The following is a 14,571-nucleotide window of genomic DNA, read 5'->3' as shown; positions in this document are numbered from 1 at the left end:
TACGAGAGCGAGAGGGAACGCACGACACGAACTTCGAGTTTCGAGTTTCGTAGTAGCCCTGCTGAGCGCAGTAACTCAGCCCTTATGTGTCTAGAGGCCGTTTTTTCGATGCTAAACTATCACTGCTCTACTGACTGTTGCCAGAACGATTTGCTTGCAACTAGTCTAACCTCAAAGATGTAGAGGCTATGAGTGTGAGACGTGAGAATGTCTCATACTTCACACCCAATCTCTCCTCAGAGGGTGGGTTAGGAATTTAATGGTTCATTCCACTCTACAATATTCTAAAATTCTAAACCAAAACTTAACGCATTCACTGCCACCTGACTTCCACAGGTGCCACCAACGCACATGTGCGTTCAAAATGTATGAATAATTATGACAGCGGCACTGGGTGAAGTTCCGAAAACGCATATGTGCGTCGGTGGCAGTGAATGCGTTAAACTTCTTTTGTAAAAATGCTACTCTAACAGACATTTCGTTTATAACTTCACTAAGAAAGTATCTAACCAGCCTGCTGTGCTATTTTTTTAAGCTGTGCTAAATGACCACGTAGCCGTAAAGGATCTTAAAAAAAACACATTTTAGAATAATAGAAGGCGTTCAGCCACTCGACGTTGATCGATCAGAGGCAGACGTTATCTCAGTAAATTTTCTACATTTTTATGGGCTCTAGTTAGAACAGGGATCGTGGCTCTTGAGCGGAAACTAACTATTCAAGAAATGATATCAACCCAAATCTCGAGGTTTTATGTCAGCAATATATTACTGTCGTCGCTGACACATGGGCCACATTCCTGATAACGTGGTGAGATTTTATAAATATTAACATAATTAACCCTGATATTAATCGGCATCCGTTTAGTCATTCTTTTATCTTGTAGGTCTTGTGTTTAATATGTTGCAATGGTAATGTCTTTACTCCACAAGAACGTTGCTGCATTTGCTCTGTTGGCATAAACACAGGTTTAATAATATCGAAACGGACATGCCCAAACATACTGTTTAGCTCTGCAATAACTACACAGTGAATGATAAAACCCAGATTACACGCCTTTCGGGACATCATAACTCTGTATAATTGAAGCTCGCATTTGCAAATTGGCGATAGTAAATCACATCGGCACCTAAATCAATCCTATAAAAACCAAGAATGTCGATTGTGGAACCGTAATTTTCTCCGCTTACGCACTGTTATCGACTTTTTATTCGAACGTAAGCAAAACCACCTATCTGATTGCTTCGGAACACTCGATCTAAATATGGTCTAAATTGCAACGATACGTACTTTAATTTTTCAGTGTTAAAGTTAAATCGACCCGTGAACATAATTTATCGATGGTCAGCGAGCGCGCTACGCGGATGCTAGCTCGTTAGTGGCAAGGTTTTTTAAATGCGTGTTTTTTACAGCCTCACGTGCTTACCCGGTCTTTTCAACTCAAAATGAAAAATGTATAACGATTACGAGAATTGCATCGCTAGTTGCAATATACTGCGTTAAACAAATTTTATCAATATTTTCTATTCTTAACAAAATTAGCAAAAACACCAATGAATGAGACGGTACCTAGCTTTATGTACGTTTATGTTAAGTCAGGCGGCAAATGGACCGAGCATTACGACCAATAGAAGGCTTTTGTGTATGACTCGAGGCTGTTATCTGTCTAAAACGTTGCAAACTCAAGAGATAAGTCTTTACTAAACCTCAGTCTATCTGTCCTATAATTTTCTCGTTTCAACCAAAAGCGCTTTATAACCAGACAATACAGGCAAGCCGTGTATTTGCCCTTGGCCAAATGGTATCTCGTTTACGGCAACACGATTGCAAATCTTAAATACTTTCAGGCGCATTCAGACGCGTTTGATGGCTGGCGTTAGATGAGCATTAAACACACAGTCTGGTACGTGTTGAAAGAAACCCGTGGAGGCCCTCGAGGCATTTCAAACTAGCGTGCCTTCTGCGTTCACTACACCACTCATTACCATTTTATCCGTTCGACTTCGAAACACTGTTATTATAACCCGGTAAGGGCGCGCAATGATCGCACCAGCGTCGAGATGTGATTATTATGTCTACTTTTTTGTTATATTTCAACTTCGAGTGGTGTTGACCGAACGTTTCGATGAGATAAACCAAAGAAGGATTAACACTGTCATTATCCGACGTAATTTGGAACATGTAATAAATGTGGCGGATAAACTATTCATTTTTAATGTAATGATATTGTCTGGGTATTATTTGTTTCAAGTTCAAGTAGATGTAGAAATGTTGAAGTAAAGTGTAGATAGAAGAAAGAAATACTTTAATACTTACCTACTAATTTTCTAAATGTCAAAGTTTGTGAGTATGTGTGTATAGGTTTATAACTCTTCGACGCTTTAACTGTTGGACAGATTTGGATTAAATTAGGTATGTAAACGTAGCTGGACATCTGGAAGAAGAAATAGGCAACTTTTTATCCCGATATTCCCACGAGATTGGGATAAATCCCAAAATTATTATCACTACATCTAGAGATATGAACTTTTGCACTTAGCTTTTTTATTGAAATCCGCCCTTTTGGGAATTCTGATGCGGATTTTGCGAAATCTTGGTAGTCGTTTTACGCGTGTGAATATTATAATAAATGGTTGGTCTAGTTCAAAATAATATTTTTGACGACCACAATGGTTATATCCATTTTAATGACAAAATTCACTTAGGATTATTTTAAAGAGTAGAAGAGTGCATAAAAGACAAGCCATATATTCTACGGAAGTGCCATCAGTACCCATTTTCGCATAGCAGTGGCAGAATAGTGGTAGTTCATTTAAAAGATATATGCGGTCATTACGAGAACATTTCTACAGCTACAGTATTACACTATTGCCAACATTGCAATAACTTATCAGTCTGTTTTATTGGTAAGTCTTTATGTATAAACGTTTTAAATAATCATAGCTTTAAAGTTTGATTCCTTCTTCATACTTACATCAGTTGCTCATTTAATTTTGGGACACAAAAAAACGTGAAAAATTGCGTTTTACACGATCATTTTCTTGAAATCGATTGTAGATAATAAAAATTAAGAGACAGGCCAATTTAAATTATTTATAGTAGATATAACATGAATCATGAAAAATTCGGAAATGATTTCAAATAGTAAGTAAATTAAAAAGTGCAAGTAAAGTCAAGGGCATAAATATATAATACGTATATACCTTTATGTCACCTACCATAAGGTCGATGTCTACATATATTTGATGCTTTAGCTGTTTAAATATTTGTGCCCTCGACTGTACAACCTGGATCGTGTACTTAATGTAAAGCAATTATTTTCTATAAACTTGCGGGATATTATTACATCGATTCTTTTAAATTTATCGGAATTTGAGTATAACGACTAAACGCGTAGGTACTCGTATTTTAAGTAGAAATTACCAACAACAAATATGACTGTATTTCAATAAAATAAAGCTCTCATATTTTGATTCTCTTGATCAAAAACCGAAAAAAATCTGATTTTCATTATTCACTGACGTCGTTATGTCTAATGATCGCTCTTTTGTCATCAGACGTTGAAAAAATACGTCATAGATTTATCTTCATTTGCTATTTCAAATACTTCAGACAAAGTTGCCTAGGGTCAAGGCTCAAGTTAGGAGTAGCTAAATATTTCTCGTGGCTGCGAGCCAAAACCTTTAGTCTGGGCACACCGCCAGGTAATAGAGGGACTTTTGACATCAGCATTCCTCATATTGGCTATTTGAAGTCTGTACACCTTTTAAGCGCTGACTTTGAAATTTGTTCATAACTTTAGTTTAATTATTTAAGTAAATTAGAGGAAACATATTGATCAATGTTCAGTGTCCTATATTAAAAGCATGATCACAATTTGAATCAAAATATTCCAAGAAAACATTTAAAAGATAATTTTAGTCAAACTAACCCCACCGTCTACTGAAACATTCTGGATTCAAATTCAAAACACCTTGCTTTAAAAAATTATACACCGTGTTCGGTTATCGTAACGCAGATGGCTCAGTTTATTGATAGAAAAACAAGAAAGTGGACAACTAAGTTTTCGGTCAAATCAATTTTTTTTTCATACGCAATATTTGATTCATTGTTAAAGTTCAAATTATAAAATAAACAAACTTGATGAATGACATTAACGTAACACAATAAAGACACACCATAAAAAGCAACGGATATTTATACCTACTGCTTTACTGCGCATAATCAATTTAATTATTTTTATTTTTGATTATTATTTCAAACCTAAAATTGCTAAAAGTGGCTCCGAAGCCGTAAACTTTCGTGTGCTCTGCCTACCCCATTTGGGATACAGACATGATGTTTGTGTACATGATGATTATCATTTAAATAACAAAAATAGTTAGACCATTAATGTGTCTTGGAGAAATTTACTTTATTTGATCCCTTGAATGTTCCTCTAAAATTAACGGAAGTCAAAAATAACTCGTTGTATATACATGTATAAAAAATATGATTATATTCAACCCATAAAAAAAAGTTTTCTTTACGACCTTTAAATGTAAATAAAGGTGAGAAATCTTATACAAAACAATAACTTTACTTTACATCAAACCTTCAACGGGCGTAAACATGATATTAATACATTTACATAATGTATTATTACATTTTCAAAATAATGTGGTAAAAAATATTACTAACGAAAGCCCTTTAGCAGACAAGCAGTGTCTGAAGCGAAAATTCTTCTGCAAGAGAAGTCTATAACATGGGTAGGACGTAGAGCCACTTGAGATTTTGCGCTGCGTTACTGTGCAGCGTTATTCTAAAAGGATTTTCCGGATTTAGTGAATTTTATCTTGCACTGGTAAATTATGTTCAAATAAAATTGAAGTGGCGTAGTATGAGGGTTACTAAAGTGGCTCAGAAGATCATAATACCAAAGTTAACTTGCATGTAGCTTGATGTACTGAGCGGCAAAAATCTGGCTCTCATATTGTATGCAGCAATAGGGTATTTTTTTATGTAGAGTGGGCCAAATTTTTTGTCAGTGAGTACCCATATTATAAATAATAATGATAAACCTATATCAGGCCACATGGCCCATACAATAAATACCTTAAAGATTAAGATAAGTACATATAATTTATGTAAATGCAGCGCGGTGGCGCCCTCAACCGGAATAAAGCGTATCTTATGTTTATCCTTGAGGTTCAAATTATCTCTGTACCAAATTTCATCAAAATCGGTTCAGTAGTTTCGCCGTGAAAACGTAACAGACAGACAGACAGAGTTACTTTCGCATTTGTAATATTAAAGTAGGGATGATACGGTAAGGCTCCGTTTCCACCAGAGATGTGCGAGGATATGTTGCGAGGAATATGTTTTTCATGAACCAATAGAAACGCTTCATTTACCTTGCCTCGCTCCGCTCAGCCGTTTTCACTAGACTAGAGATGTGCTGTATGAGCTAGGTGTGGGTCGTTAAGTGATTTGAGCGAAACGGAACGAAACTGGTGACAAGAATCATGTCACTGGTTACTAAAACCAGCAGTGACGCATTCTGTGATAGTCACTGTACCTAACTGAATTAGAAATGATACTAGTATTTAACGTAATTTGTTACAAGCTATTAAGCATGACGTTATTTATCACAAGCATCGTTTTTCGGTGTTATGTAAATAATTTCATAATCTAAGGATCGTTTCTTTGACGTTATATAAAGTTAAGGTTATAATTTTTACTGTGCTACTCGTGACGTCTGTAACGTTGAGGCGAAAATCGCATCATCACAAAAATAGCTCGTTACAAAAATCACCACTTGTCGCTTGAAGTGAAACCAGTGATTTGGTTATTCATCACGTCACCGGTTACTGTATACGGTGACCTGAAATAACGTCCGCCTCTAGAGTGAGCATAGGTAAATGAAGTGTTTCTTTTAGTTAATGAAAAACAACACATCCTCGTACATCTTTGGTGGAAACGCAGCCTAATTGTCGCTGTGACTTCATTTGCGAAACAAACGACTTTAGCTATCCCGGGGGAATTTTATAGTTTCCTTGATAAACAATAATAATAAGTAGAGTTACCTACTTTAGGTATTAATCCAGGTAATGATATGCATTATACAAGTGCCAAATTGCATCCAAATCTTTTCTCCCGTAGTACCTCCTATAGATACTGCAATATTATAGTCTTTTCATAATGTTTGGCTATTATTAGTCCAAAATTTAAGGCTACCTTTTTCTATTATTAACTTAATCTGCGTTATTGATATTACTTGGGACAAAAGAAACTTAACTGCAGAGTTTTTTTTGGCGTCCGAAAAGTAGGTACACCTACACACACTGACTTACTCGTATACCCTACAGTGTGGGTTAATATCCATTCAGTTTTTGTACGATTTCTATAATACAAACCCTTACATAAACTGACATATTCATCTCAGGTTCCAGATCACCGATCCACAGATCCAGTTCAACGATCCTGATTCCGCCAGATGGATTTCTTTAAAGAGTATCCACAGCCGTGAATTCATTTAAATTACGAGCAGGTCAGAGTCTAGGTATCTCGCCTCGATGCATCGATCACTTTTCTCAACCCATTCCCCAGACGAACTGGCATAAGCTTTTAACTTTGATCAGAGTAAATTTTAAGAAAAGATTTTAAAAGAGTAAAATTTCTAGAAAATGGGGTTCTTTTGCTGGTTACGCTTTATGAATTAAATACAGGTTTTATTCCGCGTACCTTGATTTTAGAGCAACTCCATATTTCGTATTTCGTCTCGTGATCATGGCACATGCAACTGTGCCGAAATATCAAGCTGCTCTAAAATCAAGAGACGCGGAACAAGACCCGAATTCTAAGTAATTTCTAGTAGTATACTAAACACTTCAAATTTCAAGACGACATATCGTCATTAATTTTAAAAAAGCTCGTGTCTCAAAATCGATGATTTTTCTAAGTGAAGTTATGAACATTTTTTCAAGGGTCGATTTTATCGATGTATTGAGATACGAAATTTTTTCAAAGTAGGTAGTGGCGATATTCAATGATAGCTTTTATAAAGTGACGTTGGACTTAGATAATAAACTGACGAAGTTGTATAGTAAAAGTGGATTTAAATTATCTTGCATATATATAAGGCAGTAAACTTTTACTATCCGAAGTCAAATAAAAATTTGTAAAAAAAATAACATAATTTGTGAGAAACTGAATAAATAAATAAAAATATGTTTGATAAACGATACAATGAAACCCTTAGGGATAATATTCAAACAAAGACACGCGTGGGTCATAGTTACACAGGTCCGTATTGCAGAAAGACCACCAGTAGTTGTATAGTGGATTCTTCAGGCAGCCACGCCAAAGGTAACCTTCTTTGCTGATAGAACGTATGCCACAGATTTCATTCTCTTCGCATTCCTTTATCGGCAAAATGGCGCTAAAATATAAATTTATTAAATCTCATGTTACTTTGCAGGTTGGTCGTTCATTTTTTTCTTGTGACTCATTTGCTATAGTTACGATCTCCTGAGCCACTCTTTAAACCGCAAGTTTATAGAGTAAAATTTGCCAAACATGCATTTTTGTGGCAATTTTAAGCCCCTTATATAATTGGTCATCTAATAAGCAACTTTGTACAATGTGACACAACATTTCTTCTATTAAACTTCTACTTTTGTCCCCTCGCTGACGGGGCAGAATAACAACAAGAAATAGTTGATCCACCCAGGTAACTAAAATGAATCTTGTGCGACAGACGTCTGAAAGGTAAGTACATGTCACCACAGTTGTACACTCGAACCAATTGAATCGTGATCCACTGAGGAACCTTTTAGTAGAAAAAGTCACAGTGACATTGCATTGCTTGACAAGGGAATTTATTACGATACTTACTGTGAGAACGTTCTACGGTGGGTCATGAATCAAATGGTTTGACTCTACAATTCATAAAAATTTGAAACGAGTGAGACTGATGTCATATTGACATTCCGTACATCTACCAAAGAAATCATAGCAAAATTGATTATGAAAAGGTCCCTCACTGGTGGTGCGCCATTCAGTTTCTTCGACTGTACTTACTTAGAGCAACGGCGGAGATAACTGGTTTTTAAGATGCACGCAGTTTTTTACATTAGATACTCGACTTCGGGCTTCTAGTAGACTCTCTTCGTAATTCCTTATTACACATCCCCCTTAAGACATTTTTTTTTACATAAAGCTCTCACCTGATGTTAGTGCAAGTGAGGCCACAGATGTATCTCGCCGGTTCAGTAACAGCCTATAGTAATAACTACTTGTATATATGATATGTGTTTGTGTATGTATGGAATGTGTAATGTAATGCGTGTATGTAATGTGTATGTGTAATGTATGTAGTGTAATGTATAGTAATATACTATTATTTCAATACTCACACATTGCCTTCATAGCAATTGTTATTATCTTGCACATTTGGGCTAATGGAAGTGGCGTTAACTTCACAGGCAACACACGTCATATCTTTAAATACTGACTTTTTGAAATTAATAGTGTTACTTTGCTCAATCACGTTTTCGACCCATTCCTTTTTGTGAGAAAATCTATGTGGCAATTCAGTTACGGGTATATAATTGCACAGATTGCAGGAGCAAACGTATTCTGTAAGGTTGTATTTTACGTTGAAGCAACCTCGGTCTACTATTCCGAAAGGAGTGTGCATTGTGTAGCACACATCGTCCTCATGTTGGCAAGCAATAGATGGCACCCTGTGAAGCAGAATGTTACATATAAGTTAATTAAATCATTAGGTACTCTAATTATTTTACCTTACCGTATAAACAAACCATGGTGGTCTAGTGGTTTGACCTATGCCCTCTCAAGCAGAGGATCGTGGGATCAAACCCCAGCTCGCACCTCTGAGTTTTCGAAATACATATGCCAAATTTACCATTTGAGCTTTACGGTTAAGGAAAACATCGTGATGTAATCTTCATAAATCTTCTAAGCAGTTCAAATGGTGTGTCTGAAGTTCCCAATCTGCATTGGGCCCGCATGAGATCCACGGCCCAAGCCCTCTCATGCTGAAAGGAGGCCTGTGCTCAGCAGTGGGACGTAAATAGACTGGGATGGTAAACGGAACATTTTCATTAAATCTACTTCACAACTCCAAAAACGGTAATAGTTTCATTATAATTTAAGTCATCATTATTTTGATAGAATATACGTACAATTTGTTTGTTGGATCAGTACAATCTTCTAGTTCAATATTATTGCAAAATATGCAAGACTTATTGATAACTTCTATCGCCGCCAAAGTACTGGCTGAAGTCGGTGGTTCATATTGCCCAATATCATTATTATCGCTTTCAGGATCCTCAGTTTTTCCTAGAAGTATTACATCTTTTGCTATATCTGGTACATCATCAGTTACGTTAATTTCCGCCACTGTAGTTTTCGTTGTGTCTACTACCTCAAATGTTACGTTATCTTCAGTCGTAGTTTTTGTTGTTTCCACTGACACATTTACTTCAGTAGTCAATTCCTTAGTTATTCCAGAAGATCTTCTTACAAGCGACGAAAAGTCTTTGGTTATTCCGGAAGGTTTGAATTCTTCTTTGACTGTTGTAGCTTCAGTGGATGGTAATATCGGAATTGTATAATTATCGGGAATCGAAGTAGGCATAGAAAATTCGTCAAAGAGTTGTCTCACATTTTTAACAAAGACTGACACTAAATGACTCTGAGAGTCGTCTTGCATTGTACGTGGCTTTAAAGTTGTATTATCATCAATTTCTTCTGCCATGCGTCGAGAAAAAAATGGTGTAATGTTTCTTTTAGGAGCTAATGTAGGTTCAGGTATAACACATTTGAATAATATCGAAATAAGTAAATACGTAGTCAAAATTATTCTTTGAGACATATTGTTATTGACATCGGTGAATGAGTTTTGACATGTTTTTTTTTTTCATTTTTGGCACATCAGATTATTTATGCCCAGTCACTCTATCAGACCAAAGAAGCGAAAAGGGTGTACCATTAAAATGAAAACGTAAACCATGCTAGATTTACGTAAAATATTTGCAGTATTAAATCTTCCTAATGTCTTTGTCATCTGCCGTTTCCCTAATCTAAGTAAACTAGGAAACTGCTCATTCGAATTTAGATCGCCGTATAACTGCTTATAATTTTGATTATTGCAGTCAGATTTATTGCAAAAAAAGTATATAGAGTTAAAAACTGGTTTGAAAGCACAGCCTCGTCCAACAAATCCTATCTCGTTGTCAATATTAGTAAAACATAGTTGATCGCTACCACAAGCCATGTATTTTGATCTGCAATAAGACAAAATTAGCATTTACTTTGGGCCCTGTCCGCACTGCGAATTTTTTCCGCGCGATATTCATTCGCGCGTATTATATTGCGCACTTTACATACAATTTATTTGCTATTTTTTTTACCGCCAGTGCGAATACTCGTATAAGATTCAATGTGTTTACAGAATTGCGAGAAAAAAACCGCGCGGAAAAAATTCTCAGTGTGGACAGGGCCTTATACGCAGGGAAATTTTGGTGCGAATGACATAAAAATGACGTTGGTCACGTTCGTTGGTCGTGACGTTGGTTGGTAAATACAGCGTGATTATTTAAGATTTTCGCATCAGCAGTGTTGGAACCCCCGGGGTTGCTATCTGTAAAAAAAGCAAGATTGTGATATTCGACCCCAAGTCACTCGACATACCTACAAGCATATTACCTACACTAAAACAGGTATAGGCACTTCTAATATGTTTTATTATTTCAATACAAAATGTTAGGCTGCAAAATCGTGTTCTACAATATAAATATGATCCTCCACTATAAAGACGACTACATTAAAAAAACCTGCCAAGAGCGAGTCGGACACAACCGAAATAGGGTTCCGTAGACATTACGAAAAAATTAAGTAATATTTTTCTAAGGATTTCGATTTTTTTACGGAATATTCCAAGTTTAGGTATATTTTATACCTTAGGCTGCTATTTACTCTTAAACTACTAATAATTTTCAAGAAAACTTAACCGTCATAGTTTTTCTTGTAAGATTGATAGACTTACTACCATCCTGATTTTTTTTTAATTTTTCCACCCACCGGTTTAGATTTAGACGGGGGACGCTCGATTTTAATGAAATTTTGTACTGTAAAGTTGAATATTTTGCAAACAGATCACTGAATCGAAAAATCGTTATTGCAACCCCCAATTGTTTTAAAAGACTTGTCCAACGATACCCCACACTAAAAGGTTGGATGAGAAAAAAAAATCACCCCCATTTTACGTCTAATGGGAGGTACTATAAAAAAAAAATTTGAATTTTTTATTGTACCATTTTGTCGGCATAATTTACGTATTGTATTCGTGTAAAATTTTAGCATTGATAGTCCCTGAGCAAAGCCGCGGACGGACAGAGAGACAGACATGGCGAAACTATAAGGGTTCCGTTTTTGGCATTTTGGCTACGGAACTCTAAAATATTACCACTGGAAAACGATCTTCCTGTTGGAAGTAGGTAAAACTTAGCTTGTTAAGTTATTGAGTGGATATCAAAAGAAAATAGGTATATCATCTATTACACAAATGTACTCAAGAAGCTATATCTTACTTACTAGAAGGAAGGCTGCAACGCTGGCTGTGGTTAGAAAAAAAAACTAAAGAAATCCTTTATACAAAATGAGATCATTTTATTTGTCAACCTCACCAAAATTTCGCTCCCTAGATTTATAGCTATGGTTTCAAAACAACAATAAGTAAACAATGTTCGTTTTTTAAGCAACCCGCGTAGTTACAGACGAGGTTGAAAAAGTATGTGGTCAAAATAGGGTATAGTATTTTAAAAAGTGAATATGGGAGCTATTAGGTTGAGCTAACGTATTGCGTGTAAAATAAAAACACAAAATATTAATAATTATGAATTAATTGTTATATTAATTCTTTGACCCACATATAGGCTATTAAAAAAAAGAATTCTGGTAAGGATTCCTAACTATTTAGAGTAAAGCTAATCTAAGCGATTAACGTGTAATCACCTCACACTTCACTTACCCAAGCTCTCAGTTAAATTGTACACCTGCGTAACCAGAAATTCAAACTTCTTTTCGTTTTGTCCCTCTCACGCTAACAGTATTTAATACGAGAGTGAGAGGGGCGATACGACCTTTAAACGTAGAACCTTTTTGTACTCAAGCAAAGCAACTCACGTTTTACCATCAGTACAGATTCGATCATATCCTTTGTTAACCCCTTTCGTTTCGCAAAGTTTACAAACCATTTGTTCAATTGTGGTCTGCTTCTGCAATCTTGCGTTGTCATATTCCCAATCCCTCATGTTAAGATAATTATAATAAACTGGGTCATAAGCTGGTTTGTCATTACACATTGGACATTTGCAGTAAAAGGTTAAATTCACTTTGGCAGGATTAATGCAGCCTCGTTTAACATATAAAGGATGAAACTCTGTATAACAGACTTGATCCGAAATACAATTTACCAAAGGGGCCCTGAAAACGAAATATTTTAAAACACTGTAGGTGGTTAAATGGATAAAAAAGGTAGATGGCGCTGTCCAACATTTTTTTTTCAGGTCTAACTCTAAGACGTAGTGAATATTTGCCATGAAGGTATTTTTCTAACGCGAGCAAAACCACGGGTTAAAGCTAATATTGTTAGTATTTTTGCAAAAACATTTATTTATCTCTTTTATTATTGTTTTAAGCGTAAAAAAGTATATTAAGTATTTTACACTAAAAAAAATACCTATTTTTTTGTGCAGTAAATCAAAAGTTATAGCAAAAAGAAAAACTCGGCCTCTTTCCCAATTTTTTTAAATGAATGATGATTTTTTTTTTCAATGACTTACATCAAACCATTGTAACAGCTATCGTATAGACTAGAAGTTCCGTTATTGGCGTAGCAAGAAAGACATCTGAGCCCATCATAAACCTCCGAAGCCAGCGAGTCCCTTGTTTTCCTTTGTAATATCATCTCACTGGTGCCATTCCTATTTTCTTGTCTCTCTGAAATGTCTTTATATAATTTAGAAATTTTGCATAAAAAGTTTTCCGAGTTCATTATCATCAAAATCTTCATCGTGCCCAGTAATAGCGCCTGTAATTACGGACTCACCCCGAGTTTCACCAAAATTGTTTTCAAGCTGAGGTCCTGATGCAATTTTCCGCTGCTCTTTATTATTACCAAAGTCTCCCCAGATCCCTTGGAATAATGAAAATAAAATAGAAAAATGTAAAGGGTTTAGCATATTTGTTATAATACTATTATTAGTATTTTGACTAAAGCTGTCGTTGAGCAGTGACAGCTTTTGTCAAAACAAGAAGTTGTGAAACAGTCTTTATGCTTTACGGAAGACTGAGAAGATTAAGCAAAAGTTTTTACATTTTTTTACATTTTTTGTTCATTGCAGTTTCGTTCTTATACCTACAATGTCAAAATTTTGAACGTGGTACAAAATTTGTGTTTCAAGCTCAGTTAATGCTCTACAATTATATAATAATGCATGAAACACTCATTTTGTATCACGTTCAAATTTTCACACTGTTTAAAGGTAAAAATCAGACGGTTCATTCGAATGAACGTTCATTACAGTGCTTACTACATTTCCCTTTCATTCCATAGTCATTTTTTAAAATGTTCAGGCGGCATCACTTTGCATGTAAAAAAGAAAGGGAACAAATACTTACCGTCTGTTTCCACTTAAATTTTGATGTCAAACGAAGGTGGCACGGTTGCAGACAAGTAAAATTTTTGTTCTCGTGAGTAAACTTCCAGTTTATTACTAACTTTACACCTAATAATTAATGTTAGATCATTAACTATTAGGTGTGAAGTAAATAATGGTCTTTTATTATTGTCACATTTAAATATACATACATTACATATATTGAAATTTTTGCTCAGCCTAACTACATAAATTTACAGGTAGAAATAACACAAAGTTATTCAGATTTTATGAATTTATTCACACATAAATGATGTTAATATACAAAAAGGAAGCAATAAAACGGCGTTACATGGAAACACTTTTTTGAAATGAATGCGCCCTAAAATTGCACAAAGAAAATTACATGGTGTATGTTCAAGCTCATAAAACAATAAACAGGAGTGGACTATTAAGTAAATTACCAAATTTTACCTACAGCGTCGAAATAAAAGTTTCACAAAATAAACCGCTACAGAAGATTTAACGAAATTAATTCCTGTAGTTTTTTTTTACGATCTACATATGGCTCATATTGTATAAAAATAGGAGGAATTAAATTAAGAAATACCACAGAATAAGTAATATTGCTTTTCCGTTCGATAACACGCATTGACAATCTTTGATTTAGAAAATAGATAAAAATAGTCAAATACTGTATTGAACGGTAAAGCAAATTGATACACGTAAATAATATACAAAGCTGCAATGTAAGTACATTGTGCTTACCGCCTTGCCAACCCTAAAGACAGCAGAGGTGTAAGTATAACTACTGCCTTTGGTGCTAAATCAATTACAATTCGACACCTACAGACTGTGTCTAAGTCGTAATCATAAACCTTTTGCGCGTGAATAACTTTAACTACG

At 35.3% G+C, this 14,571-nt stretch overlaps 2 protein-coding genes across 3 annotated transcripts; both read right to left on the bottom strand.

Moving 5' to 3' along the window:
- Positions 1-5,184: 5,184 nt before the first annotated feature.
- LOC141436097 (uncharacterized) lies at positions 5,185-9,957 on the bottom strand. 2 transcript variants are annotated; one of them, XM_074098947.1, is made up of 3 exons: positions 9,187-9,957; positions 8,395-8,724; positions 5,185-7,418 (listed from the first exon to the last, which is right to left on the bottom strand). In XM_074098947.1, the coding sequence occupies exons 1-3, from the start codon at positions 9,876-9,878 to the stop codon at positions 7,235-7,237; spliced, it is 1,206 nt and encodes a 401-aa protein (XP_073955048.1). In that variant the 5' UTR covers positions 9,879-9,957; the 3' UTR covers positions 5,185-7,234. The 2 variants fall into 2 exon arrangements, with proteins under 2 accessions (XP_073955048.1, XP_073955049.1); XM_074098948.1 differs by lacking the exon at positions 5,185-7,418 and adding an exon at positions 7,601-7,740.
- Positions 9,958-10,207: 250 nt separating this feature from the next.
- On the bottom strand, positions 10,208-13,288 carry LOC141436098 (uncharacterized). Its single transcript, XM_074098950.1, has 4 exons — positions 13,116-13,288; positions 12,850-13,015; positions 12,259-12,490; positions 10,208-10,290 (listed from the first exon to the last, which is right to left on the bottom strand). Exons 1-4 carry the CDS (start codon positions 13,246-13,248, stop codon positions 10,267-10,269), a joined length of 555 nt encoding a protein of 184 aa, XP_073955051.1. The 5' UTR covers positions 13,249-13,288; the 3' UTR covers positions 10,208-10,266.
- Between the last annotated feature and the right edge of the window lie 1,283 nt (positions 13,289-14,571).

This window comes from Choristoneura fumiferana, chromosome 16 (genome assembly GCF_025370935.1).
Source record: "Choristoneura fumiferana chromosome 16, NRCan_CFum_1, whole genome shotgun sequence".
In the NCBI taxonomy this organism is placed as follows: Eukaryota; Metazoa; Arthropoda; class Insecta; order Lepidoptera; family Tortricidae; genus Choristoneura; species Choristoneura fumiferana.
This window is presented reverse-complemented; position numbering and strand designations above follow the sequence as displayed.